The following is a 26,237-nucleotide window of genomic DNA, read 5'->3' as shown; positions in this document are numbered from 1 at the left end:
CTGTAGAATGCTCTTCAATCGAGAAGAGATATTGGCGATGGTAATTGGCTCTTCAATTAAACATGAAAAGTAGCAAGAAGATGGAAAACGCGTACATCATCGGTTGCAAGTTCAGAAATTTTCGTTCGAAACAAAAACAGCGACGCCATTTGGAAATTCACTTTCGGATCCTCGCAAAACATCATCGAGATCATTTCTGCCTATTGCTCTCGAACTAAGTAACACAGAAACAAATAGAGTTGTGGTCCGGAGAAAGGCGGGAATGGTGCCGAACGCGCGTGACCACTCGCGTCGGTGGCGTGAAAGCGTTGTGGAAGCTCGATCGTCGACTCAAACAGCTCTGCACATTGCAGCGCTGCTTCCAAACCATCATGAACCACTCGCATCCCATGAGCGCGACGCAGGCCAAAGAACGTCATTATGCGCAGCTTGCCAATAGCCTGACGCGGCTCTCGCGGTCGGTCGGACAGACCGCGGACCTGTTCGAGCAGCTGCAGATCGACCTGGACTCGATGCGGACGCTAGCGGCACTGCACGCGGCCCAGTGAGCTTGAGATTGTGTCCTTGACAAGGAAAAAATGTCCGCTGATATGTGGGTCGCCGTCGCTAGGTTCATGAGTGTCGCGACGCGCCTCAATCCCGAAGCTGCCGCGCATGAAGAGGGGCGGTGAGTCGTGACGGTGTGGATGAGATCGGTAAGTTCCCCTTCCTCAAAAATTCGTCTTCGGGTCTAAGCGCTCGTCTTTGGATCATCCGGCTGTGTATGACTTTATTGGATTCTCAAAGGGAATGTCTTTGTGCGCAGACTATGACGTGTGTACGCTGTCTAGAAAACAAATTTGTGCTGGTATCAAAAATTATGTAATCTTTTAGTCTGTTATACCGGAAAACAGTCGCCGTACAATTAAGTAGCTCCGACCTTCAGTCCGGGGCCAGTTTCTCTCTAGCACCCTTTCACCGCTGGCATAGGCCTCTTGTCGTTTTCGTTTCGACCTTCCACTGTCTTTGTTATCTCTAGGCCCGCGGGTTTTAATTTACAGCATTCTTTCATTTCCGCATGTCGGGCACATCGTCCAACGAACGTGGAGACTACAAAAATGTCGCACTTGAGGAAGAGGATATCGTCGAGATGAAGAAGGCGATTGCGACGGGGTCGAAGGAATCGACGGCCGTATCATCGCGTAAGTGCTTCTATAGACCTTGGAGATGTGGTGATTGTGAAGTTTGGAACGTTGCTGACGACCTTGCGCCATAGTCCCGCCTATAGCATGCTACTGCTTTGCGTCAATTCTTATGACGGTGGTGAACAAGGTGCGTCTTGTGTCCTCTTGTGTCTGTTGCCGTATATATGGCCACTCAATCTGTGATGAAATGGTCAGTTTGTTGTGTCAGGGAGCAATTTCTCCATGAACTTCCTGCTCTTGTGCATTCAATCAACAGTATGCGTCGGCTGTGTGCTAGCAGTAAAGAAACTTGGAGTCATCTCTTTCCGCACATTTGACGTACAAGACGCAAAGGCGTGGTTCCCCATCAGTTTCCTCCTCGTCACCGTAATCTACACTGGGTCAAAGAGTTTGGTGTGCCCAGCTGTTATTTTCTATGAAGGTCGCGATGCTTATTTGGCTTCAGCAATTTCTATCTATTCCCGTGTATACGATATTCAAAAACCTGACCATCATCCTCATCGTACGTACCGCTCTTGTCGAGCTTATCTGTTTGATTGATAGGGTATTTTACATAGGCATATGGGGAGGTTCTCTGGTTCGGTGGCCGAGTTACAGCACTTACTTTAGTATCCTTCCTATTCATGGTGAGCGTTGTCTGTGATCTTAAGAGATAGGATGCTTTTCTGAATAAGAGTGGATTTCACAGGTTGTCTCGTCGGTCATCGCAGCTTGGGCGGATATTGCGAGCGCTATGAATGACGCTCTCGTCCCCGGAGAGTCCGCTTCTGATTTCGGTGGGCTGAGTTCTGTAACAGGGGTTGTTCGCGGTATGAACATTGGGTATTTATGGATGCTTATCAACTGCTTTACCAGCGCTGCCTATGTTAGTCTTTTCCCAACATAGCGGTTTCCCAACATAGCGGGATCGTCGACTGACCGTTGAGCCCCTAATAGGTTTTGGCAATGCGCAAACGAATCAAGGCAACGGGATTCTCGGATTGGGACTCGATGTTCTACAACAACTTGCTTTCTATCCCCGTCTTGATTATCTTCTCCTTCATAGTCGAAGATTGGGGTTCCGCAAACCTCGTTCGCAACTTGTGAGTTGCACACGCTTCCTCTCCGGGAGCCTGCTTGACATAATCACACCCTTCTCTAGTCCGCCTGAGACCCGTAATCTCCTCCTATTTGCCATTGCCTTCTCTGGCGCGGCCGCAGTCAGCATATCGTACACTACGGCATGGTGTATACGCGTGACGAGCAGTACGACATACAGGTGATTTGGATTTCCCTAGCAATCTTCAGCATGCGAAGTTTGACCTCAACTGCTATCGTTGTAGCATGGTCGGCGCCTTGAATAAGCTGCCTGTCGCGGCGTCTGGAATGATCTTCTTCGGCGACCCCGTTACGACTGGATCGGTGTCAGCAGTGTCGGTCGGGTTCTTCGCAGGGATTGTGTACGCGATCGCAAAGAACAATCAGAAGAAGGCAGAAAGCGCATCGAGGGTGCCAGAATCGATCATTCCGTTGTCGAATCGGAAACCATAGTAGCTAGCCTGATTATGGTGGAGCGCTGGAGTGTTGGTAGCTTGGTCGCTGGGACAGATATTAGATAGAGTTCTTCTTGATTGGGTACCTTGGACGCTGTATCGCCGACCGGCAGCTGAGATTAGATATAAGTAACGGGCCTGATTTGCGGAAAGCCGACGAGGAGACGGAATGCGGGGCGAGGAGTGTGAATGAATCCGGGGTAAAAGCAGCACATGATTGTTGTGCGGCGAGTGAAGATATATACGTTTGTGAGCGAGATCGGAGGAAATCGGGCGGATGTGAGAGCGGTATAAAGGACGGCGGGGGAAGGGGAGTGTTGTGTGCATCGTATATCGCAGCCCAAGAGGTGTCCAAGACTGGCCAAGAGTTGGCATCGCTGACGGCGTCGCGAGGACCGCACTAAATCCGGTGCTCGGGTCCACTCTCGACAGCAAGTATAAGTACAACATCCTCGCATCGACCTCCTTCGTCCCAGCTTGCCCTCTCTTTCTATCTCCCACCGCGCCCCAACGTTCGTCACCTTCCGTTCCCATTTTTGGATATTCGCGCGTATACAGACTCAGATAATCTCGGACCCTCGATCCTTTCCCCATCCGCATCTCATCAGGCTACTACCATGTCCACTTTACACCCCCCCAGGCTCGCGTCGATCTTCGCGGTCACCCCCAGCGCACCGGGCACTCCGGTGCACTCCATCCAGACGATGAGGAGGAAGGCTGCAGGTCACAGCGGGCCCTTGACGAAGATCCTGGTCGCGAATCGTGGTGTACGACCCCGTGTGCTCTTCCCATGATCCAGACAACTAATCCTATGAGTCCAGGAAATCGCGATCCGTGTATTCAGGACCGCTCATGAGCTCGCCATGCACACCGTCGCCATCTACTCTTACGAGGACCGTATGTCCGCTCATCGTCAAAAAGTGCGTTCTTCCTCAGATCTCTTCTTGAGTGCTATACTGAGCGCATCTCTCGCAGGCGGACGAAGCTTATCGCGTCGGAAACGGGTTGACACCCGTCGGAGCTTATCTCGCCCAAGACGACATCATCAGGATCGCGCTCGAGCATGGCGTTGACATGATCCACCCCGGGTGCGTCATCTTGGCATTCTTTCATGCCTGAACAACGTCTCATGCTCGAAAAGATACGGCTTCTTGTCCGAGAATGCTGAGTTTGCTAGAAAAGTCGAGCAGGCGGGCATCGCCTTCGTCGGCCCCAGTCCCGAGGTCATCGACAGCCTGGGCGACAAGACGAAAGCGCGGACCCTTGGTAAGTGGCCTGCCATGCGTCAGCGTTCGCGCTTAACCCATCTCCTTCCAGCAATGAGGGTCGGCGTCCCTGTTGTTCCCGGCACCCCAGGGCCCGTGGAATCGTATACGGACGCAGATCTCTTCATCAAGGAATACGGCTTCCCAGGCGAGTCGAGTTGACAAGCTATACGCACGTTTCTTGTGACTGACAACGCGCTTTTCTTCGATACAGTCATTATCAAGGCCGCCATGGGCGGTGGCGGGCGCGGCATGCGCGTCGTCCGTGAACAATCGGAATTCAAATCCTCGTTCGAACGCGCGGTCAGCGAGGCCAAGGCCGCGTTCGGTGACGGCACCGTCTTCATCGAGCGCTTTCTCGAGCGACCGCGTCATATCGAGGTGCAGCTCCTCGCGGACGCTGTCGGCAACACTGTGCACTTGTTCGAGCGCGACTGCTCCGTGCAACGGCGTCACCAGAAGGTCGTCGAGGTCGCACCCGCGATGCATCTCCCAGAGGAGGTCCGCCAGGCCGTCTTGGCCGATGCGATCAAGCTTGCGAAGAGCGTCAAGTATAGGAACGCGGGCACGGCGGAGTTCTTGGTTGACCAGATGGGTCGACACTACTTCATTGAGATCAACCCTCGTATTCAGGTTGAGCACACTATCACCGGTGCGTTTGATAAGAGTCGGCACTCGAGAAACGGCCTGCTGACAGTACAATTGATTTCTGATTATGCAGAGGAAATTACTGGTCTCGACATCGTCGCAGCCCAGATTCAGATTGCCGCGGGTGCCACACTTCCTCAGCTGGGGTTGACCCAAGAGGCCATCACCAAGCGCGGATTTGCCATCCAGTGCCGTATCACCACGGAGGACGCGTCCCAGAACTTCCAGCCGGACACAGGCAAGATCGAAGTCTACCGCAGTGCCGGTGGAAATGGTGTTCGTTTGGACGCGAGCTCTGGGTTTGCGGGTGCTCAGATCACGGTATGACTGTTCGCTCGTTAGGACGCGTCATTCCTGGTACTTAATCTTCAATAGCCTCATTACGACAGTTTGCTGGTCAAATGTACCGTCAGCGGTACTACATACGAAGTCGCTCGTCGCAAGATGTTGCGCGCCCTCGTCGAGTTCCGTATCCGTGGTGTCAAGGTACGTCATTTCTTGACTAGGGTCGTCTCGGTAACCAATGTTTTTCGGTAGACGAACATTCCCTTCTTATTCCGCTTGTTGACACACGATGTTTTCATTGGTGGCAAGACTTGGACGACGGTATGCGGCCTAGATTTTTAGTTCAGCGAACAGGCATCCTGATCTGCATATCAAATAGTTCATCGATGATACCCACGATTTGTTCAAGCTCGTGCAGAGCCAGAACCGGGCCCAGAAATTCTTGGCGTACCTCGGCGACATCGCTGTCAATGGCAGCTCCATTAAGGGCCAAACGGTGGGTTTTTTTCATCTCCCGTAGGACTTCTAGGACTTATGTCTTTCTTAGGGCGAGCCAGGGCTCAAGGACGACATCGTCATCCCGCCATTGCAGAACCCCGAAAACCCGGACGGTCCCCCTCTCGACACTTCCCTTCCTTGCGAGGTTGGCTGGCGCAATATCATCGTTGAGAAAGGCCCTGAAGCGTTCGCCAAAGCTGTCCGCGAGTATCCTGGCACGCTCGTCATGGACACGACCTGGCGTGACGCGCACCAGTCGCTGCTCGCGACGCGCCTCCGTACCATCGATATGGTCAACATCGCGAAGGAGACGAGCTATGCACTCGCAAACGCGTACAGTCTGGAGTGCTGGGGAGGTGCGACGTTCGATGTGGCCATGCGGTTCTTGTACGAGGATCCATGGGAGCGTCTGGTACGTTGAGACTGCTTGTTTTTTCGTGGAAGAATTCTCTGATGTTATATCTTGATCAGCGTACCCTCCGCAAGCTTGTTCCTAATATCCCGCTTCAAGCTCTCGTTCGTGGAGCTAACGGTGTGGGATACACCAGCTACCCGTGCGTGTTTTTTTGTTCGTGACGTTCGTAATATCCTCTGATCGTCTGTGTAGAGACAACGCCATCTACGACTTCTCAAAGAAGGCCGTCGAGAATGGTCTCGATATCTTCCGTGTCTTTGACTCGTTGAATTATATTGGTACGTAGTGTGCTACTATTTGCTGATGAATGCAGAGCCTGACTGTTATCAATTTCTTACAGAGAACGTAAGATTATATTATGTTTCTTCTGGCCTTTGAGTTTCCTAACAGTTGCCTGTGATTAGATGAGACTCGGCATCGATGCAGCAAAGAAAGCTGGTGGTGTCGTCGAGGCCGTCGTTTGCTACAGTGGCGACGTCGCAAGTCCGAAGGAAAAGAAATACACGCTTCAATACTACGTTGACTTTGTCGACCAGCTCGTGAAAGAAGGGATCCACGTCCTTGGCATCAAGGACATGGCTGGCTTGTTGAAGCCCGAGGCCGCCAAGCTGTTCGTGTTTCCTTTCGCTGTCAACTTTTCTATGAAGTGATACTTACCACTTCCATAGGCTCGTCGGTACCATTCGTGCGAAGCATCCTGACCTCCCCATTCACGTCCACTCGCACGATACCGCTGGTATCTCCACTGCCAGTATGCTCGCGGCCGCCGCGGCTGGTGCGGACGTTGTCGATGTGGCGATTGATAGTGTGTACCCATTTTTCCTGACAACACCACATTACTGACTATATATAATTCCTTCAGGTATGTCGGGGTTGACGTCACAACCGCCAATGGGAGCTATTTGCATGGCCCTGGAGCAGACCCAACTCGGCACCGGGATCCGCTATGCTGATATCCAGGCTCTGAATCTATACTGGACCCAGGTCCGCCTGCTCTACAGCTGCTTCGAAGCCAATGTCCGCGCCTCGGACTCTAGTGTGTTCGACCATGAGATGCCCGGAGGCCAATACACCAATTTGATGGTGCGTGAACAGGCCACAGCCATCCGGTCCTCATCTGACAGTTCATTTTAGTTCCAAGCCTCTCAGCTGGGTCTTGGTACTCAATGGACTGGTCGGTATCTCCGATTTATACATATATGATGCATCGTCGCTGACATCCGCAATAGAGATCAAGAAGAAGTATATCGAGGCCAATGACCTGGTGCATAATACCTCAGTATTCCTGGTTGTCAAAGCTGAAGCTGATATTCGGGTTTTCAGTGCGGCAACATCATCAAGGTCACGCCATCATCCAAGGTTGTCGGAGACTTCGCTCAATGGATGACGCAAAACTCGTTATCTAAGGAGGATGTTATAGCCCGGGCTGATCAGCTCGACTTCCCTTCATCCGTTGTCGAGTTCTTCCAAGGCTATTTGGGTCAGCCCGTGGGCGGATTCCCTGAACCCTTACGGTCCAACATCATAAGGAATAAGCCGAGGATCGACGGTCGCCCGGGAGCGAGCCTGGCACCGCTGGACTTCAAGAAGATCAAAGCGGAACTGCGGAGCAAGTTTGGAAAGCATATCACAGATGCTGATGTCACTTCGTATGTGATGTATCCCAAGGTAAGGCGATCAATCACCTTCCGTGTATCGTGCGGCGGGTTGACATGCTGATTGTTGCAGGTCTTCGAGGATTATCAAGGATTCCTTGATAAATATGGAGACCTTAGGTAAAATTGAAATCCTTTGGGAGGAGTGCTTTTGCTTATAGAACTTTCCTCGACTAGTGTGATCCCTACACGTTATTTCCTGGGCCGTCCTGACGTTGGCGAGGAAATGCACATCTCCATCGAGCAGGGGAAAACCCTCATCATTCGCTTGATGGCTGTCGGACCTGTAGTGGAAGGCCGGGCTCTGCGCGATGTCTGGTTCGAGGTGAATGGTGAAGTAAGTGTGAAGACAGAATGATCTGCATGGGCTTCTCGCTGAAACCACGACGTCACAGGTGCGGGCAGTGTCCGTTGAGGATAAGAATTCTGCTGTGGAAACCGTGTCCCGTGAGAAGGCCACGTCTGATCCTGGCTCTGTCGGCGCACCCATGTCGGGTGTTGTTGTCGAGGTGAGAGTCAAGGATGGCCAAGAGATCAAGAAGGGCGACCCTCTCTGTGGTGCGTATGCCGTATGCCTTCTTCGCTTACCGTTCCCTGATGTCTTGTTTTCATCCTTCCCAGTCTTGAGCGCCATGAAGGTAAGAACATTGATGTATGTAGAGTGACGAGGTGAATACTGATAACAACTTTCCAGATGGAGTCTGCCGTCACGGCCCCAGTTTCTGGCCACATCAAACGTGTTGTCGTGCAGGAAGGCAAGTGGTCATTATCTAAACAATGACGGCTTTGATTCTGATGCCGTGATGCTTGTACAGGAGATTCCATCAACCAAGGTGACCTGGTTATCGAAATTGTGCATTGAGATTAGAAGGACAGGCGCGAGCATTGCATAGAATTGAAAAGAATTGTAACGAATACATTGCCAACGATGTAATTATAGAAATCCAATGAGTTGTAATCATCTCATGACGCGCCGCAGTCTGGACCGTCAAGCATGATAGCCTCATGCTCTCCTTGCCAAGTGCATGTACGAAGGTAGACTAGAACACTTTATGCCTGGATAGCAGATTCCGTTCCCCACCCCGCCTCATGAGCATAAGGTTAGAACACAGTGTTCAACTGGTGATGTCGATAGAGTATCCGAAGGCCAATCCTAGATCATCGCACCATCGCAGAAACTACATAGGTCATCGGACGGCAAGATTTATGTAGGCGTCGCCCAATATGTGCGCAGGTATCGAAGTGCTATCCCCAGCAGGACAACCCTGAGACCTCGTCATCGACGAACTCTATTGAATCCGTCTTATCGTCGAGTTCGATTGGCTTGTAATCATAGGGTAGGAGAACCTTCCCATGAACAGCGCCCTGTGACGGCAGTGGCAGCTCTAGGTTCTGCAGATTCCAGCCAGTAAACGCTTTCCAACACTATTCCGGCGGACAACGTGCCTACAACTGTAAAGTTGTTGATTTGCAAATAGGTTTGGGACCTCAAGAAGGGATACAACAGATGACGTGGGCTACTAGTACAAGTGAGGTCATGCTTCGAACAACTTTATGGGTCCTAGACCAGGGAAGAAGCGGCCTGAAGCCGTTCAATCAGGCTCGCGTGCAACTCTTCCACGATTGCCTAAGCCCCGGTGGCGATGGTTCAGACTTGCCACAAAGCAAATAGGACGGGTCTCACCTTCGCAGGCTTGATCTCGTCGATCAGTCCGACACCCGTGCCCGCCCAGATGACCATGGACTTAGGGTCTCCTTTCGAAGCCCCCTCGTCAAAGCGCCGTTGTATATCCTCTATTTTGACCTTGTCTTCGAACTCCTGAACGGACGGTATGCGCAGACAACGTCCGTCTATACCGTCCGGCCACCCGGTGGTACCGCGTAGAATGTCGAAAACCATGCTGCGTGCCGTGTCACCGGTCTTGGCAGCGATGAGGGCAGCTTTCTGTGCATCCGAGTACTGGCTCTCGGGTGTGAGCAGAAAACGTGTCCCTATCACTGCTCCAGCAGTACCGAGGGCTATACAAGCAGCCAATTGCGCGCCGTTGGTTACTCCACCGGCAGCCAGGAGCGGTGGGGGGTTTTGGTGTGGGAGCACCGACAGCACTGAGGGGATGAGGGTCAGAAGGGGTGGAGCGGAAGCAGAGCCGTGTCCTCCCGCTTCGATGCCTGTGAAAGGTGCGGCAGTCGCAGTGAGAAAATTGAAACGAGTGAAAGTGGTCCTGCGGGACAACCTTGAGCAATCAGAACGTCAGCCTTCCAATCACGCACAGCGGTCAACGCTTGCTCGGCCGAGTTGACCTGGATGAAAATCAGAGTCTTGGAATCCCTTCCTGCCTTCTGGTCATGGCTCCGCACGACGTCGACCCAGTGACCTAAATCGTTGCCGAAGGAGAGCCATATCGCTCGCACGCCGATATTGAGGGCCTCGTGTAGTATCTCGACGCTCTTGGATTCTGGCCGATCGAGAACCCAGCCGAGGAAGCTCGCTCCGATTGGGAGTGGACCCGAAGGCAAGTTCAAAAGGGATCTGACTAGAGCTATCTGGCTCCTGAAATTTTCAAGAGTAGTATAGCCTGGTGTGTGATTGAGGAGCGTTGTGAGGCTCGGTAAAGAGCGTACATTTCCTTGACTGACCTGAGCCTATGAATCCGAAGCCTCCAGCGAGTGCGACTTCGCTAGCTAATGCCCCTCCACTGGCAAATGCCATGGGAGCAAGCACTACAGGGGTGCGAATACCTGTTAAGATCCATGAACACGAATTAAGTGAAGCAAGGGTGCTGATAGATACCCAAGAGACGGGTAATTGGGGTATTGACGGCGGCCATGGTTGTCTTGAAAGCACAATGGTTGTCTTGAAAGCACACAGGTCTCACCGTGAGCGTTTAAAGGATAAATCCGATGCATATGATTGTGCAGTGCTCTTGCAAGATGCAGCTGGCATCATTCTCGGCCGATACCAATATCAGTCTGACTCAACGGTACGTGGAACTGCTGACTCGCGATTCAGCGTTTCAGCCACCAGCATGTTTGTGGTTGTTTGGTCGCCAGTATACTTTCGTTTGCTCATTGCTGAACGTGCTCAACATCGTTCAGCTTGACCATCATGGTGCGTGATTTTGAAACATCGATCTCGAAGATCGTCATTCTCACATATCGTTTATTCATCCTGTAGCCTCCCCCAAAATCAAAAGGCGGTAAAATGTTGAGCCTCATCAACTGGAGGCTCAAAGTCACCATCACCGATGGACGTGCGCTTACAGGCCAGATGCTTGCGTTTGACCGACACATGAACCTTGTCTTGGCCGAATGCGAAGAATTCCGGCGCATCAGGCCGAAGAAGAAGCCTGGTGAAACGGAGGCAGGCCCGGAGCAAGAGGTGAAGCGTACGCTCGGACTCGTGATTTTGCGTGGCGAAGCTGTGGTCAGTTTGACCGTAGAGGGCCCTCCTCCTGTTCAGGACGAGGACAAGAAGAATGCGGTGCGTCTGAACGCCTGAACTTTTCAAATAAACACCCCTCACGTTTTTCACGTTTGCCCCGTGTGCAGCTCCCCGTTGGACCTGGTCGTGGTATGCCAGCAGGTCGTGGAATGGGCATGATGCCCCCTAGTGAGTCTTGCACTTGTTCTATATGATCGCGGCTGATCAAGACTGCTGATCGTCTTCCATGCGTATCTTCAGTGGGACCCCCTTCTCTCCAACGCCCCCCAATGCCGTTTGCACCCCCAGGAATGCCCGGAGCTCCTCCCGGCTTCAGGCCCCCTGGTTTCCCTCAGAATCTGCCTTTCCCTCCACCTGGATTTGGTGGGCCCCCTCCTGGGTCAGTCCTTGTGTAGCTCGTGCCATGCATATTGAGAACTCACAGCCATGTCATTAGCTTCCAACAGCCTCCACAATAGTCGGAAAAATGTGTCTGATGTTAGATAGTCGCTATCGTGTTCGCATGACAAAACAGCGTTCGAGGGACGGCTTTGGTAGCCACGGGTTCCTCTATTGGTGACATCGCCAGTATCTCGCCGTGACAAGGTTTGTACATAAGTGTATCAACGAAGTGGTGAGGAAGGCGATACTGTTTTGTTATCTTCTACCATTCCTTCCTGTTCGACAGGCTGCTGCATCTGTCCCGCAATGTCCTACCAATGACTGTGCTTTACTTCCAATGGCAACTGAGCCAACTCGGCTTCATTGCTTGCAGTCAGTATACTGCCTCTGCGTGCGGCAAATGTGGCACGTTTGAGCTTGAGCTTTCCGAAGGGTAAATTTAGAAGATGTGTGTGTGTCGTTGGCGCACTGAATACTGAGTACTGATCTCTCGACAAGTTTCACACACTCACGATCTTCTCAAATTCTTTGCCAGGGTCCAACACATTAAGTATGCCATGAACTTTAATTACTCACCAGACTCGCCCTCAGCCCATCCTTAAGATGCGGTCAAGGGACAATCACATCAATCACCCATCAATCCTTGGAGACATGCCTTCTGTCAGTTCCTGGGTGCTTCTTGACGGATGGCCATGAATGAGGGGCGAAAGAAGGTGTGCGGAGGTTGGGGGTTCGTTTACGAGACCCATGCCATGTCCTCTCATCAGTCGCGCGGCTTATTGTGATCGGCTGGCATGCATCGTTATGTCTGACAAACCTCGAATCTCGCGATACACAAGAGCGCTTTCGTTGAGGACTTCTCCGCACCAGTGAGCAACTCCTTAGGATGTTTCTTCACGTACAAATCACCACATCTGGTAGCTTTGCCGTTCTGGGGGTCCAACGTGCCCGATGATGCGGGGGTACCGTAAGTACAGCCCATACAGCCATCCTCGATTGTGGAAGGCTCAAATGCCCGCAATGATCTCGAGCTGTTTGCGGGAAGTGCGTGGGATCGAATATCGTCTGTGCTCCACATTGGTTATTCGGCCATGGTTGGGGTGTTGCAAGGCGCACGGTCACCCTCGCATTAAGAGACTTGCTGAAGATAGACATGGTTACAAGTACGTATGAGGGCGTGCGACGCGGATATGTACGGATGGGCAATGGGCTTTCGGCTGCGCGGAATCAGACTTGCTGGGCGTCCCACCACTATGGGTGAAATCATGGGGCTCGTCAAGCGATGGGCATTGATGATCATGGACGCTCATGGGTCACAACGATCCCGCACAATTTCCGCGCTTGCGCCTTAATGGTCTCCTTTTTGTACCTTCTAGCCGGTCACCTTTCCTCCTGACCGGTCTTCGTGATTTTCAGCGAGAGGAGATGATATCGCGTGTCTCTATCAGCAGGTGGACCTAGTCTACCGTCCTCCAAAGTGGTCACCGTTCAATTAAAGAGTAAATTCAAGACTGGTATAGCTATTTTTGTTCACATGCTCTCCTATACACGCCGTGACGCGTCCCCTTCTCACTGGCGAAAATTTCGAGATCTGGAGTCCATAGACGAGTTATCAATCTACGGACCTGAGCAATTAGCGTCCTTGCCGACGGTGGCGACGACTCGTGGGCGTGTGCAGGGCTGCATTTGGCTGCATGGGGTGAGAGCATCAGCAATTGAGCGCCCGCGCCACTACGCTCGGCTAACCTTGAGTCCGACATAGAATGCATAGTAGCCGCCCCTCGTCGCCAAGTGCGCGGATGGACTTGGTCTCATCCCTAGCGCCCAAGCTTGCAAAGTAGACTGTCAGATACTGGACGATCCGAGCGGGAACCCATCCGTCATGATTGTCGAGCTTCGGACTCGATTTATGGGCGCACCCTCAAGTTGCGTCATGCCTCTGGAGTCGTACTGAGCGAATGTGCACCACGTGCGTGCGTTAATTGCGAGGCATTCGTGGAGCGCGTCAAAACTCGTGTGGCGGCGAGTCTATTCCTTTGGAAGCTTAGCAGAAGGCTTCGGAAAGAGTGCGGCGGGGAGTGCGGGTCGGGGGCGTGCTTCTTGACTTTTCCGAATTTCTGACAGACGTTTGGATTGGCGTGCGCAGCCCGTTGGTGCCTCGCTGGAGCGCTCCCCTCGGGTTTCCAGTCGCTGAGTTTCTTGCGGACGACGTTTAGTTTGGACGCAGCATTTGCATCAATATACATCCGAGACACAGTCGGCACAGTGTCGGCAACTGTCCTCACTTATCTCGTATCTCGCGTGCTGTCGTGTTCATTTTCGCTGGCGAGTTCGGAGATCGTGCCGCCGGAAGGCTGAGGTGGTCTCGCACTCCAAGCTACTCCAAGTCTACGGGTCCATCAAAAGTGTGAATGCAGGTTAATCCCTACCACCGAGTCATAATACGATCCGATGCTTGAGATTTACGCTACGGGCAGGTACAACGGTGGCGCGGGTGTTTGTGCGCGTCGCAGCGGATCGCAGCAGGACAGAGAGGGACCTGCTTAAAGTCAGTTCGCATCACGAACAAGGGCCCAAAGGTCGGCTTGGGCGGGCGGAAGCATCGCAGTCTATCACTGTCCAAGCACCTGTGATCCTGCTGCCTATCTTGGCATGCTCTGAGGCCGTCCTCGCCAGCCATCGCGCGATTGCCCCAAACCGCATACCAAGACCTCACGTTCCACATATGGCAGTATTCGTGCGGAGATCGGGAGGCCTAGCTAGTACAGAATTTGTAGTGGGTCGGGCAGAGAGGCGAGGGGGGAGGATTCGCACGAGCCGGGGGGTCCGCCGTCGGTGCCGTGGAACGTGGATCGCAAACACGTGTGCCGTTCAGCTGGGGCGGCAGTGCTAGCTCCTCGACGCTGTCACTAGCTATATGTAGGCGGCTCACAGCCACGCGTGTCCAAGAACGGGCGCCTCTGCTGCAGAGGCGTCGTCACTTTGTGAGGAGGACACGCGATCGAGTGATTTACGGGCCCCGCATCGAAAACGGGCGAGAAAGGGAAGGAGAGGACGAGTGCCTGGTCGCGCGAGCGCTCCAGTCCGGCGCGAGCGATGCGGGTCGTCGCAGCTCCTCGCCAGTCTGCGCGGCACCAAAGCGACCCGAGCGCCGGGCGGGATAAGTAAATGCACAAAGATCAGGGACTCCGGGAACGGCGCGTCGGTGCGAGCGGGACCACTGGGGGACCTCGAAAGCGCGCTAGTGCGCATGAGGAAGGTGCGGGAAGGGCGAGCGAGGTGGGGCGTCTGAGGCGCCCGCTCGGTGCCTTTTGCGTGTTAATTGCTGACTTTCTGATGTCGACACCGGGGCGCACTGGATCGCGGCGAGAAGTCGAGAATGTGCGCTCGGGAGCGCGCCACGGGAGGCTCGAGCTCGCCATCCGGAGGGGCTGTCGCACTCAAGTCGTCAGAGGACAGTTGTATGATGGCCTCCTGATGGTGGCGTCGTGCAATATCGCGGAGAACGTGCCATCATGCGTGAATGGATGCGGTACATGGACTAGCGGAGGCGATGGTTCCGGAAAACAGGGCAGCATCCACCTGATCATTATCACTTGGCTGAGAGACTCATGAGAGAGAGGCAGGTCAACACCAAGTGCTATGTATACGCGGAGGGAAGCAGGTTGCTCCACTCCGTAGATGCGTTGCTGCGCTATTATTAGAACTCAATTAGAGCAGCTGGGCAATGGCAGGACGCCCCAGCGTTTGAGAGGCGTCGGTGACTATTTAATAGATGTGACTTCGAATAATCTTGACCTCATGGGCAGTAATGAGCGCCTCACTCCACTGTGCATAGACGCCACGGAGCATAATTAACTGACTACAACGCGACATGTGGCAGAGAGCATGCAACATGTAGAAGCATGTAGACCCAGACCATCCCACAATGAATTAAAACGTCACGGATGTAACGGACGGCGAACACTGGCATGAATGTGAGTGTGTGAGATCGTATATTAACGTCCAGTGACGGCACGCCGTATGTCTAGACGAGTGGCTATGTGTACTCTACGGAGATATGAACTGAATGTACGCTGTCTGGATCTGTGCTCTGCATTGGCATTGGCATGAATGAATGGCCTTCGGTGATGACTACGCACATGTTGTAATGACTGAACGAGGCCCGTCGACGTGAGACGTACGTCCTCAACGTCGATGGTGACACCGGCTCCAGGTCGACGAGGCGCGTGATTACTACAGGGCGAGCCCGGGGACAGGGGGGTGATAAGGAGTTAGAGAGGACCACCGGATGCCATCCTCATTGATTTCAGGCCCAGGCTGTGTACGCGTACGTGACAAATACGAACAACGATCCCCCTCGTTTGTTTGGCCCGTCACATCTCGCTCGACGCAAGACGTCTATTCAGTTGACGGAGAAGAGAGACAAAGAGAAGAGAAGGGAAGGGAAGGAAAGAGTAAGAGAAGCGACGCCCGGCGGGACGAGTGAGGCTGCGAGTCGGGGACACGTCGGGGCAGGGCGGATCTGTGCGTATGGGGGAACACGATCGGTCACGCACGCACCGCGTCTCGGATCTTCTGGTGACACCCAATTCAGAAACGGGGCTTCGAAATGCGTCCGGTGCGCGACGTATCGACGAGCGCGCAGTCTTGGGGTCTGCGAGCGCGTTGCGCGTGTTCGACACGGCTTGTCGATGTACGTACTTGGTAATTGGTTGGTACACGTACATCGTCCCGCGCGCGGGGATTTCACACGCCGCGCATCGTCCCGCGCGTGGCTGGCGGGTGGCGGGCGTGTAGGTCTCAGTGATCCTTCGCTTGGTTCCACGCACGTTCACCCCGCCCCGCCCCGCTCTCGGGCCCCTCTGGTGTGGCATTTAGCGACAGTCGGGACTCGACGCGCGAGAGGGGCCCTGGCAAACCAGACATCGCGCCGGCGCGCGGGCCCGCCCATAACCGTGCTCGCAGCTGACCGACCGACCAGCGCGGCGCAGATTGCGACGATAGGGCGTTCTGTTCTGTCTTGAATGATGGAGGGGCGTACGCTGCACCGTGGGGGCCAGGCGCAGCGGGCGTGGGCAAATGCGGAGACGGAAAGAGGGCTTCGGCGGTGGTCACCTGGCGTCGCTGGGCTCTGGGGACGCGCATATATTTGGAACTGAATAAGCTCGCCTTGTTGTCGTGATCGCGTACGTGATCAGGCGGCCTGCGAAACTGAGCTTGGGGGGGGGCTAAAAGAAGGAACGGGCGTGTGCACGCTTGTTTGTGTGTCTGGCTTGGGAAGATGATGTGGTATTTGTGTCATTCTATGCTGGGCACGGGGTGGGGCTCAGGTGGCAACGCTATCGGTTCCATCGAACGCGGGTTCGCGAAGGCACAGAGGAGGGACCTGTGGTTGGGGCTCGTGCACAGTGCGACCGAGAGGGGGAGTTAAAGTGGGAGCTACCCAGGCCGACACCAGGGAGCGAGAGAGACGAGCTGCGGGACAGAGGGAGCCTGACCGACCGTGACCTGCAGCGGGGAGCAGCAGGGGGGCGGCGCGTGGTTCTGTGCGTCTGGCGGTGGGAACGTATCCGGGGCGGGGGGTGTGGGCGCCGGACGGGGGTTCGCGAAGACTGAGCGGGGGTAGGCTTATCTCCAGCACACGCAGACTCCCTCCCTCCTTCGTCCTTCCTTCTCACCCACCCTCGCGCGTGCGAACCGAACCAGGTCGAGTCGAGTCACGAGGGCGGGGCGACCGCGTCTGACTCGGGGAGAACAGGAGGGGCGTCGCGAGCGAGCGTCGAACCGGATCGAGAGGACAAGGCGGGGTGAGTCAGCGCGCGGGATCAGATCGAGCGAAGGGGGGAGGGGCCCAGGGGGGGCCTGAATTTGTCGACAGGGCGTCGCGCGTGAGTGGGGCTCGCGCAAGGGAGCAAACGGGACTACTTTGTCTTGGCCATGCAGCTTGGGCTCGGGAGGCTCGAGCTCGGGCTGAGCAAGTGGGAACGATAACGAGCGCGCCGCGTCTGGGTCGCGTCTGGGCTTCGTGGGCTTGGTCGCGGACCCGGTGCGCTGGGAGGGGAGCGTGGCCACCTGGGAATGGGAGAAGGGGAAATGAATAGAGATTGCGGCAAAGTGGACAAAGCTGAGGTGGTTTTCGGTGGACGGACGGCCGGCTATGTGCGGGCAGGGGAGGTGTTTTGGCGAGTGCGCGGTCCACGCACGCGACGGACGGGCTGGGTCTGGGAAGCGCGAAGGGAAGATGCGTCCAGTGGCCGTCGATGAGAAGATCGAGAAGGCGCGAGGGAGGAAGGGACAGGGTTGGGAAGGGTGCGCGTGTCTGGATCTTCGCGAAGGCGGGGGTTGGGGTGGACGGGACGCGTGTGTACATACTGGGGATGGGGGCAGAACGCGCGCTTGGGAGGCGGGGACGTTTGGGAGTGCGCGTGGTCAGGAATACCACGGAAGACGTGGGGGTCATCAATCGGACGTTGGGCGGAATGAGGGTAGGAGATGCACGCGTGGGCGGCGGCGGCGGCGGCGGCGGTGCTCAGCTGCGTGAGGACGTCGTCGTCGCTCGGACGGGGAATGCAAACACGCGAAGTAACGTGGTCGTGTGTACGCCCGAGGCATGGAGACCCATCAGGAAGGAGGCCGAGGGAGGGTGGGAGCGCACAGCCGCGGTGAAGGGCCCAGAGCACGGTGCCGCGCCAGAAATAGAAAAAGAAAGCACCTCGCCGCGAAAAGGGGGCGCGAACATATGTCGGTGTTGATGTTGTTGCTGCCGTTGTTGTTGTTGGTGTTGGTGTCGTCAGGTCTCCCCATCCGAATCTGTTGGCGAAGCACGTCCGACATGTCCTCTCACACGTCCACAGACCACGCTGCCCTGCCATACACCTGTTGGCGTCCGCCTCGGTGTCGTACACATGCCCACGCTCCGCCGCTTCCCTTCCCTCGCCAATGACTCCGCTGCTGTTGCAATGATATGAACGATTATGATGCGGCCTGATGCCGTTCTTGTTCTTGTTCGACGTCTTCTTGATGATGGTGACGTGGCCGTTGTAGCCACATCCTAGCCCTTGTCGTCGCTGTGCGATCAGCACTGGCATGTGCCGACCCGTCATCTTACATTTCATGTGCATCTCTAGAACCTTACACGTACCCCCAGTCCTCGTATTAGGACCAGGAATAGGCATCGTATGCACGCAAGCACACTGGCACAGTATACCCTCTCATCGAAAAGATTTCTCGTCGCCCCGCCGCGCCGCGGACGCGTTCCCTCAGGTTCCCTTGCCAAACCTTGTCCAGAGAACTTCGCAAGGTCCCAAGAACACGCACGCGCCCAGCTGCGCCCAGATGCCAATGATTGTGCACCTATCTGAATCTTCCTTTCCGACTTCGTCTGTTTGCGCCAGCCAACTGCTTCCGTCCGCCCCGCCGAGCTCCGCTGCTTCTGCGGACGCAAACAGCGATCGCGCGGACGACCGACCGACCGACCGACCGACTGTGGTGGACCTGACCGTTCGAGCACCGGACTGAACCGTGCCGTAAGGAGTTGTTGGCTTGGGCGAGCTCGCTCGAAGACTGCTCGAAGATGTGCCGGGGACACGTGGCGCCAGGGATTTCTGATCGAGGCTCCCTCGACGATGCCAGGCGGGTGCGCACTCTGCAGGGCTGGCTGGCACACGCACGCAAAAAATCTGATGGTCCGTCCCCCGTTCTGATCCTGCGGCCTGCGTGCGCCCCACTCCTCGCGGATGTCAATTTCTTGACGTCGAACGGACGAAGGGCATCATCAGAAACGCCATCGCCGCGACTCTTACTACGGGTCCAATTCATGTCTGCCGGCAAGTCTCGATTCCCGACGCCTCACCGAACCTTCGATCTCGCGCGCTCGATCGGTGTGCACTACGTTCGTTCGACAGACGGATTGTTTATTGTCGAAAAAAAACCGATATCACCATCCAGATATACGACGGGACTGCTAAGCTGGGACGCGCTCGAGGCCTTCTATAGATGAGGAGCTATGCGCGGCGGCGAGAGAGCTGATAGAGAGAGATATATGAGAGAAGAAAGAGACGCTGCCGAGGCTGGGTGGTATGTATAGATAGTACAAATAACGTATTCCTACAAGGCGGCGGGAAGACGAGCACGGCGATAGGCAAAACAAACGGAAACAAAGAAGCAAGCACCCCGACACAGGGCAGGGCAGGGCAAGGCAGGGCGGTAGGTAGATCGAGATCAGATACGAAGCAAGGAAGGAAAAATGTAACGAAGGTGTGTGTGAGCTGCGTCGCGTCACTGGGAGCGTGCCAGGGGGTGAGAAGCCAAAGGACGGGCGAACGCGCGATAGGGGGGGGGGGGGGGAAGGTGAGGCATGCGAAAAGAAAAGTGGGGGGGCCGAAATCGAATCGAGACGGGACTGTGCGCGCGCGCGTGGGTGTGCCGATGTGTGGGGTAGGGGGTAGGAAGGGTGAAGGGAATAAAAAGATGGGAATGAGGATGTGAGAACAGCGCGTTTTTTTAGGGCAAACTCCTAGAACGTGGTGGAAACTGCAAAGGCGAGACGAGACGAAAAAAGACGAGGTGGGGCGAGGCAGGTCGAGGCCATGCACAGAAGGAGACGAAGAAGCAGAAGGACGGAAGGGGAAGGCGACGGGAAGAGCTGGATGTAGATACGAATATGGAAGGTATGGAGGTGGGGGGGGGGGGGATATGGACTTGGATACTTGCATATGGACATTTGATGCGGTAGAGAGCATGAAGAGATCTAGAGAGAGAAGAGAGAGAGAGAAGAGGAAGAAACAGAGACAGGACTGGAAGACGAAGACCGGTCATGCGTAGGCGTAGAAGGAAGACGCGGCGGGGTAAGCTCGCGACGGCTTGCGTCCGCGCGTGCGGAAGGCAGGGTGGTCGTCGATGTCCAATGGGGACGCCGCAGGGGTGGGGCGGAAGGGCACCTTTGGCTTGTGATCGTCGGTGCTGACGACGACGCGGCTTGCGTACCAGCCTGCTAACAGGTCACCCTCGTTGTCCCAGCCATCGTGCTTGCCGATCGCGGTGCTCGGGAGGATGTCCTCGTCGAGGATGGCGAGCGGGCCGCGGTGGGCACGGGCAAAGACGGTGAAGGGGGGTGGGTCGATGCCGTGGATGGAAGGACCGTGGGGCGCACGGTCAGGCTTTGCGGGGAGGCGGGTGGGGGCGACCCACGAGCGGACGTGGGTGGCGAGGGCGCCCAGGAGGGACGTCTTCTGGGAGAGGGGGTGGTCGAGGGTGGAGACGGGGGTTGCGACCGAGTCTGTGAGAAGGGAGGTGGTGATGCTGGAGCTGTCGAGGGAGCGGTGGGGGAAGGGGTGGGAAGACGAGGGGTAGGGTGCACGGATGGGCTTGGATGGCTCCGGGCGGACGGTGTGGGGAGAGGCGACGGAGAGGGAGGGTGGGAGCGGGCGTCGGTGGGGAACGGAGAGGAGTTTTGGGCGAGAAGTTTTGCGAGGGTGGGAGGGGGTCTGGTCTCTGTCGTCTGGGGGAAGACCGGGGGAGACGTCGCGGGCCCAGGCGAGGATGCCGGCATGATCGTTGCCCATCCAGCGAATGGGGTCGGGCGAGGGTGCGTCGCGGACGAGCGGGAGGGGGGCAAAGTGCGAGAGGGAGGGGACGGAGGAGTTGGGGTGGTCGCGTTGGAAGCACTCCTGGGAGCAGTAGGCGCCGTGGAGGCCGCCGTCCTGTGGGTCAGGGAGGGGGGGTGGAGAGCGTGAGGGACGTCGAGGGGAAGGGCGCGAGGAGCAGCGACTTACGAAGCGGCGAGAGCAATGCAAGCACCAGTCTGTGTCCATGCTGCGTGGAAGAGGGCTGTGACGGGAGGGGAGAGGAGAGGAGGGAGGGTGGCTAGGGAAGGGAGGGAGAGTTGGGAAGAGGGGCTGGTTATATTGCACGGCTCGGACGACATCGCAAGATCTCCCAGATCTTCGCCACTCCCATTGCAAATACATACACGCCCAACGCCTAGGCTCGAGCTAGGCCTTTCCCGTCGTAGCGCGCCGTGTCGTCGGGTGCCCAGTCCCGCTCCAGTCCGCCCCAGCTACGCCCAGTCCTGGTCCGCGGGACCGTCGACCGTCCCCCGCGCTGCCCCCACCTCGATCCACCCCGCCCGACAGCTCTCGAGTATCGACAGCTCGCCCAGCGCCTGCGTCACCGCCAGCCGCGTCTTGCGCCCCATCCCGGTCCGTCCCTGCCATCCCCGTTCGTTCAGCCCGGCTCCAGCACAGACAAACCGCCCAGCATGCACGCACGCACCTCAGCCCACTCCCCGACCCCAGCGCTCCCCATCCCCGACCCCACCCGACCGAGCCGAGCCCTGCAGAGCGCGACCACCGTGCGAATCACACCCACCGCGACCTGCAGTCCCGGTCAGCACACGCTCCCCTGGGCCCCACCACATCTCCCTTACCTCCTCTGCTGTCGTCCCCTCCACTGCTCCCGTGCCCTCCGCCGCCTCCCCCGCGGCCACCTTCTCCATCTGCACCTGATGCTCCGCTGCCATCACCAGCACCCTCATCACATCCTCCCCCGCCCACCCCGAACCGGCGACAACCCCCAGAGCGCACAACGCCCACAGCCCGTGCGAGACCGCCCCGTCCCCTGTCACACACAGAAGCAGGCCCCCGCCCTCCACGTCCACGTCCACGTCACCCTCCACCCCGACGTCCGTCCCCGTCGCACTTCCATCCCCGTCACCGGCCCCCACCTTCCCGGTCGCCCCTCCGCCCCCGACGTTCACCACCCGCTCTGACTCGGCCCACCCCGCGTACCCACGCCACGTGCCCACCACCCTCACGGCCTCCGCCAGCCCCTCTGCGCCCCCCGTCGCCACCGCCCACACCTCCGCCGCCGTCCACCGCACCACGTCGTGCTCGTTCCCGTCCAGCATGAACCCGTACCGCGCCAGCAGCGCCGCGTTCCCCAGCCCGCTCCCATACGTGTTGAACACCTCCGCCCCGCCCGCGATCGGCGCGTTGCTCACCATGTCGCAGCTGTTCTCCGCCTCCCCGGCGCCCTCGGCTTCGGCGTGTCCGTCCACCGGCGTCTCCTGCTCCCGATCGTGCGCGCATTCCGCCAGCGAGCCGCACACGACGCACACGTCGTAGTCCGTCTGATGGATCGAGGAGCGAGCCGTCAGCGCGATGTCCACAACAGAAACCGCCGACAGGGAAGCCAGCCAGCCCCGGCCCACGGGAAACCGGACGCCGCTGCGATCCCCGGACGCACGCACGCACCTCGAGATGGACATCGTGCTCCTGCCCGTGATTGAACCTGCCCCCGCCGGCGCATCCGTCAGCTCTGCCCGCCCACTCGATAGCCCCGGCCGGTCAAGCAGCAGCACTCACGTGTCGGCGACGGGCACCATCCCCAGCCCGTGGTACGCGTCCACGACGAACGCCCGCGAGCTCACCAGCGCGTACGCGTGCCGGAACCCCCGCGCGCTCGCCACGCCATCCGCCGCCTCCGCGCGCCCGAGGCGCACCGCTAGGGGCGCGACGACCGCCGCGTGGAACGCCCGGATCTCGTCCTGCACCCGCCGCAGCAGACATCACGTATGGAGGGACGGTGATTGCATCAGAATCGGGCATCAGAATCGACAATAAAAATAAAAATGATAAATAAAATCATCATCATCATCATCATGCATCATGCCATGAGATGAGGCTTCTTTGTCCTTTTTTTTTTTGGTCTTGTTCGTCGCGCGCGCGCGCACCCCTTTGCTAGGAGCTGCGAGCTTAGCGTGATACTAATAAGCGACGAGGAGAGACCTTTTATTCGTCGGAGCCGTCGGCTCGACTCGTGCGTGAATTTTCCCACTTGTGTTCGTCTGCCTTTGTGCTCTTTTCTCTCTCTCTCTTTGTTCCCCCAAAGCGGCGGACAAAGGCGTAAATGACGCACCTCCACGAGCGCGCCCGTCTCCGTGCGCCAGTACCGCGCGACGTCCGTCTCGCGCAGCCAGCGCCGCGCTTCGACGCCGTCCGGGTCCGGGTCGTCGTCGTCCGCGGACTCCGCACCCCAGAGGAGCGCGATGGAGGTCCCGGCGGCGGCGGGGGGCAGCGACTGCAGGTAGCCGGCCCAGCGAGACGCGTCGCCGAGCCATCTGGGATCGAGATCGCGCGGTGCGGCGAATGCCCGTCGCGTACGTGGCGCATCACGTAAGGTGACGGAAGAAAAAGGGGGGTCGGAAGCGGGACCAAGAGCCCAAGGGAGGCGATCAATAAAGGACGGACGGACGGACGGACGGACGGGCGGGCGGACGTGGGGAGGTGACGGCAGAGGCGTGGCGTGGTGTACGTTGAGATTAGGTTCGGGGTGCGCCACGAAGGGGAAGGAGGAGGGACGATCGTCAGCCCCCGCAGATCGATTTGGCCGCGCGGGGGGTGCTTACTGCTCGGTGAGGACGGCGGCGGCGAGCGCGAGGTGCGCGGCGTGCCCGTATGGCGCGGCCGGGATGTGCGCGGCGAGGGCGCAGGAGCGCGCGGAGAGCACGGCGGATTTCGGGATGTGGACGACTGCAGCAGGGGGGCCCAGGCGCGTCGAATGCGCGTCCCGCGGTCGCATCGCGTCGCGTTGCATCGCATCGGTGCAGGGGTCGGGGTCGGGGGCAGTCCCACGTGCAAGTCATATTCGGATCGTGACGGCAGCGGCGTGTGTGTGTGTGTGCGCGCGCCGCGAGGAGGGGCGGGGCGAGGCGGGGCGACACGACATATCAGGTTACCGGAGTCATTCGCGTCGGTCAGCGCGTTGGGACGCCGAGCCACACCGAGGCACCGAGCAGAGAGAGAGACGGACTTACGCGAGGAGCCGCAGGCGATGGGCGCGTCGAGATCCGCGCGCGCGCGCACGTACATGCCGGCATGCGTATCCTCGGACGCAGTCGCGCCGCCGCCGCCGCCGCCGCCGCCGATGTCATCGTTGCGGCGTTGGTGGTGTTGGTGTTCATCGCTGCGATCGCGCGGATCGTGACCGTGGTCGGCGTCAACGAACTCGAGCCTGGGGTCGATCCAGACGCCGTGTGTGGCGCACCAGGCGAGCAGGGCTCGGACGCGCGGTGACGCCATTGCGTGTGCGCGTGCGATGGTCTCCAATTGATCCGAGGGGCGCGAGGAAGGAGGGGCACTTTGCGAGTGCCAGTGGTTTTGCCGACGAAGGAGATCTGGTGTGGCGCGTCGTTGGAAGGCCGAGAGGCGAGGTCTAGAAGGCCGAGGCTGCGCGCGTTGCTAATGGCGATGCTGGTGTGGTTGTTGATGTTGTGGTTGTGGTTGTCGCGATGGGGTCGGAGGCACGTACTTGGGAGCGTGGTCTGTGGATGTGGTTCGACGCGGATGCGCTCGACGCGTCGAGGTGTGGGAACTCAGGGAAGCGTGCACGCGGACTGGCGGACTCGACGCTCGGCCGGAGAGTTCCACGGCGCTCTCTCGTCTACGGGTGCGTACGGTCGACGAAAGTGCGCGGTAAGATGCCGATGGGGCGTCACGCGCGCGGGTGCTTGGCGGGTCGAGAACGCTCAGCAAATCGAAGTCGGAAAGACAGAGAAGAAGGGGAGAGAATCGACGACAGAGGGGGGTGCCAGTAAGTAACGAATATGTAAATAACGAGAGGCTCTCGTATGATGCACGCCTTCCATCTGCAAGCACCCGCCGACCCCCGACCGCCCCTTTTCTGGCCCTGTTCGCGGCCGTCACGGTCACCCCCTCCTTCGCGCGAGCGGGTCTTGAATATGGCATCCCTCACTGCTCCTTCTTCTCGCTGGCCGACACCGGCGCCGCGTTCGGATTCTGATCGACGCTCGCGTTTTCCGCAGCCAGCACCTTCGCGAGCTCGCGGGCCTCGACCCGCTTTGCGTATTCCTGGCCGCCCTGTGTGTGTGTATGCGCGTGTGTGCGCGCGTGTGCGCGTGCGTGTGCGTGTGTGTGAGACCGCGCGGGAAAGATCGGTCGGTCGGTCAGCATCCCGCTCTGTACAGCCCCCGAGCACAAAGATAGACAGCGGCTTATCGCCCTGCGTCCAGGGCGCGAGGGACGGGCGCGAGGGACGGGCCGGAGCGAGGCAAATACGCAAGAAGGAGGAGTTTTTGGGAGACGGACGCACCTGCATGACGAGGATGGCGCCGAGGAGTACGACGAGGATCGTGTTGCCGGCCGAGAGCACACGCACGGCCTCGATCTGGTCGTCGCGCGTGTCGATGCCGACGACGGGGTCGACGATCGTGCGCAGCGACGGGATCGTCACGGTCGTGTACACGGCGATGCCGAATACGAACGCGCCTGTCATACAATATACAGAATCAGACGAAGAAACGAGACGTGCGGGTGCGCGAGAATCAGGGGCGCGATATAGATAGATAGAGCGAGTGAGTGAAAATAAACAAAACGCACCGAGCGAGCACCCGTCGAAGAAGACCGCGCTCTCGTCCCACTTGTGCAGCTTGCCGACGAGCGCGAGGATCCCGATGCCCATCATGGCGTGCAGCAGCGCCTGCGCCCGCCAACAACAGACAGGAGAGAAAAACCGGCACGTCAGCGCTTGGCGTCCGGTCGGTCAGTCGACAGCGGGGCACGCACCTTGATCGCGGGCGGGGCGTTGAAGAACGTGGCGTAGAACTGGAACGCGTCGCCCACGACCTCGTCAGTGAGCTGGGTGTGCAGCACGCGGTAGTCGACGTTGAAGCATATGAACAGCACGCCTGCGCAAGTCGCAGATATTCTCGGTCAGACCTGAGTTCGGGCAATCCGCCAGGAGCGGAGACACACACCGAGGAAGAAAGAGACTGAGGAGAGGACGGCTGCTTGACGGAAGCCCATGTGGTCGTTTGCAGCCTGAGTCCGTTCGCACTTGCCAAACTAGGTCGCTCTTCCGTACGCTTTGGTGGCTGAAACAATGCAGTGCTCCGCTGTGCTTGGTCCATGCT

General features: G+C 57.6%; 9 protein-coding genes across 9 annotated transcripts; 4 read left to right on the top strand and 5 right to left on the bottom strand.

Annotated features, from left to right (window-relative positions):
• Window positions 1–371: 371 nt before the first annotated feature.
• HETIRDRAFT_453490 (uncharacterized protein) lies at window positions 372–671 on the top strand (the record flags this gene model as incomplete). The annotated part of the gene is made up of 2 exons (XM_009550941.1): window positions 372–544; window positions 611–671. 2 exons carry the CDS (start codon window positions 372–374, stop codon window positions 669–671), a joined length of 234 nt encoding a protein of 77 aa, XP_009549236.1.
• A 354-nt stretch (window positions 672–1,025) lies between these two features.
• On the top strand, window positions 1,026–2,714 carry HETIRDRAFT_478240 (uncharacterized protein; the record flags this gene model as incomplete). Its single annotated transcript, XM_009550940.1, has 9 exons — window positions 1,026–1,181; window positions 1,256–1,311; window positions 1,380–1,577; window positions 1,630–1,686; window positions 1,742–1,810; window positions 1,873–2,049; window positions 2,121–2,266; window positions 2,326–2,442; window positions 2,507–2,714. Exons 1-9 carry the CDS (start codon window positions 1,058–1,060, stop codon window positions 2,712–2,714), a joined length of 1,152 nt encoding a protein of 383 aa, XP_009549235.1. The 5' UTR covers window positions 1,026–1,057.
• Window positions 2,715–3,159: 445 nt separating this feature from the next.
• Window positions 3,160–8,457, top strand: HETIRDRAFT_435488 (uncharacterized protein). The gene is made up of 26 exons (XM_009550939.1): window positions 3,160–3,483; window positions 3,538–3,636; window positions 3,692–3,804; window positions 3,858–3,982; window positions 4,034–4,129; window positions 4,196–4,633; window positions 4,703–4,950; window positions 5,005–5,115; window positions 5,167–5,235; window positions 5,294–5,410; window positions 5,462–5,824; window positions 5,884–5,966; window positions 6,020–6,105; window positions 6,168–6,172; window positions 6,232–6,437; window positions 6,496–6,632; window positions 6,690–6,910; window positions 6,962–7,001; window positions 7,057–7,091; window positions 7,151–7,495; window positions 7,556–7,602; window positions 7,660–7,819; window positions 7,878–8,040; window positions 8,104–8,120; window positions 8,177–8,237; window positions 8,298–8,457. The coding sequence occupies exons 1-26, from the start codon at window positions 3,334–3,336 to the stop codon at window positions 8,342–8,344; spliced, it is 3,582 nt and encodes a 1,193-aa protein (XP_009549234.1). The 5' UTR covers window positions 3,160–3,333; the 3' UTR covers window positions 8,345–8,457.
• Window positions 8,458–9,043: 586 nt separating this feature from the next.
• HETIRDRAFT_420140 (uncharacterized protein) lies at window positions 9,044–10,310 on the bottom strand (the record flags this gene model as incomplete). The annotated part of the gene is made up of 5 exons (XM_009550938.1): window positions 9,044–9,109; window positions 9,167–9,651; window positions 9,717–10,058; window positions 10,120–10,221; window positions 10,274–10,310. The coding sequence occupies 5 exons, from the start codon at window positions 10,308–10,310 to the stop codon at window positions 9,044–9,046; spliced, it is 1,032 nt and encodes a 343-aa protein (XP_009549233.1).
• Window positions 10,311–10,524: 214 nt separating this feature from the next.
• On the top strand, window positions 10,525–11,641 carry HETIRDRAFT_410812 (uncharacterized protein). The gene is made up of 5 exons (XM_009550937.1): window positions 10,525–10,591; window positions 10,658–10,963; window positions 11,032–11,092; window positions 11,165–11,303; window positions 11,361–11,641. The coding sequence occupies exons 1-5, from the start codon at window positions 10,589–10,591 to the stop codon at window positions 11,380–11,382; spliced, it is 531 nt and encodes a 176-aa protein (XP_009549232.1). The 5' UTR covers window positions 10,525–10,588; the 3' UTR covers window positions 11,383–11,641.
• A 2,423-nt stretch (window positions 11,642–14,064) lies between these two features.
• Window positions 14,065–19,126, bottom strand: HETIRDRAFT_453486 (uncharacterized protein; the record flags this gene model as incomplete). Its single annotated transcript, XM_009550936.1, has 14 exons — window positions 14,065–14,180; window positions 14,238–14,382; window positions 14,441–14,613; window positions 14,662–14,779; window positions 15,865–16,170; window positions 16,205–16,439; window positions 16,499–16,536; window positions 16,625–16,694; window positions 16,752–16,920; window positions 16,987–17,627; window positions 17,681–18,118; window positions 18,185–18,259; window positions 18,626–18,740; window positions 18,793–19,126. The coding sequence occupies 14 exons, from the start codon at window positions 19,124–19,126 to the stop codon at window positions 14,065–14,067; spliced, it is 2,973 nt and encodes a 990-aa protein (XP_009549231.1).
• A 53-nt stretch (window positions 19,127–19,179) lies between these two features.
• On the bottom strand, window positions 19,180–19,733 carry HETIRDRAFT_441111 (uncharacterized protein; the record flags this gene model as incomplete). The annotated part of the gene is made up of 2 exons (XM_009550935.1): window positions 19,180–19,513; window positions 19,654–19,733. Coding segments are annotated over 2 exons (282 nt in total), but the record flags the coding sequence as incomplete, so codon positions are not given.
• A 2,097-nt stretch (window positions 19,734–21,830) lies between these two features.
• HETIRDRAFT_104275 (uncharacterized protein) lies at window positions 21,831–24,387 on the bottom strand (the record flags this gene model as incomplete). The annotated part of the gene is made up of 5 exons (XM_009550934.1): window positions 21,831–22,436; window positions 22,561–22,597; window positions 22,672–22,853; window positions 23,225–23,426; window positions 23,492–24,387. Coding segments are annotated over 5 exons (1,923 nt in total), but the record flags the coding sequence as incomplete, so codon positions are not given.
• Window positions 24,388–25,056: 669 nt separating this feature from the next.
• On the bottom strand, window positions 25,057–26,130 carry HETIRDRAFT_420137 (uncharacterized protein; the record flags this gene model as incomplete). The annotated part of the gene is made up of 5 exons (XM_009550933.1): window positions 25,057–25,185; window positions 25,418–25,593; window positions 25,705–25,804; window positions 25,891–26,012; window positions 26,082–26,130. 5 exons carry the CDS (start codon window positions 26,128–26,130, stop codon window positions 25,057–25,059), a joined length of 576 nt encoding a protein of 191 aa, XP_009549228.1.
• Between the last annotated feature and the right edge of the window lie 107 nt (window positions 26,131–26,237).

The sequence above is a fragment of the Heterobasidion irregulare genome, assembly GCF_000320585.1.
Source record: "Heterobasidion irregulare TC 32-1 unplaced genomic scaffold scaffold_08, whole genome shotgun sequence".
NCBI classification, from domain to species: domain Eukaryota; kingdom Fungi; phylum Basidiomycota; class Agaricomycetes; order Russulales; family Bondarzewiaceae; genus Heterobasidion; species Heterobasidion irregulare.
This window is presented reverse-complemented; position numbering and strand designations above follow the sequence as displayed.

Coding starts and splice junctions, on each gene's coding strand:
- HETIRDRAFT_410812 (XM_009550937.1), top strand. Junction 10,964..11,031: donor ACGAGGACAAGAAGAATGCG/GTGCGTCTGAAC, acceptor CCCCGTGTGCAG/CTCCCCGTTGGACCTGGTCG. Junction 11,093..11,164: donor AATGGGCATGATGCCCCCTA/GTGAGTCTTGCA, acceptor GCGTATCTTCAG/TGGGACCCCCTTCTCTCCAA.
- HETIRDRAFT_435488 (XM_009550939.1), top strand. CDS start 3,334: ATGTCCACTTTACACCCCCCCAGGCTCGCGTCGATCTTCGCGGTCACC. Junction 3,637..3,691: donor TGTCCGCTCATCGTCAAAAA/GTGCGTTCTTCC, acceptor CATCTCTCGCAG/GCGGACGAAGCTTATCGCGT. Junction 7,603..7,659: donor GATAAATATGGAGACCTTAG/GTAAAATTGAAA, acceptor TTCCTCGACTAG/TGTGATCCCTACACGTTATT.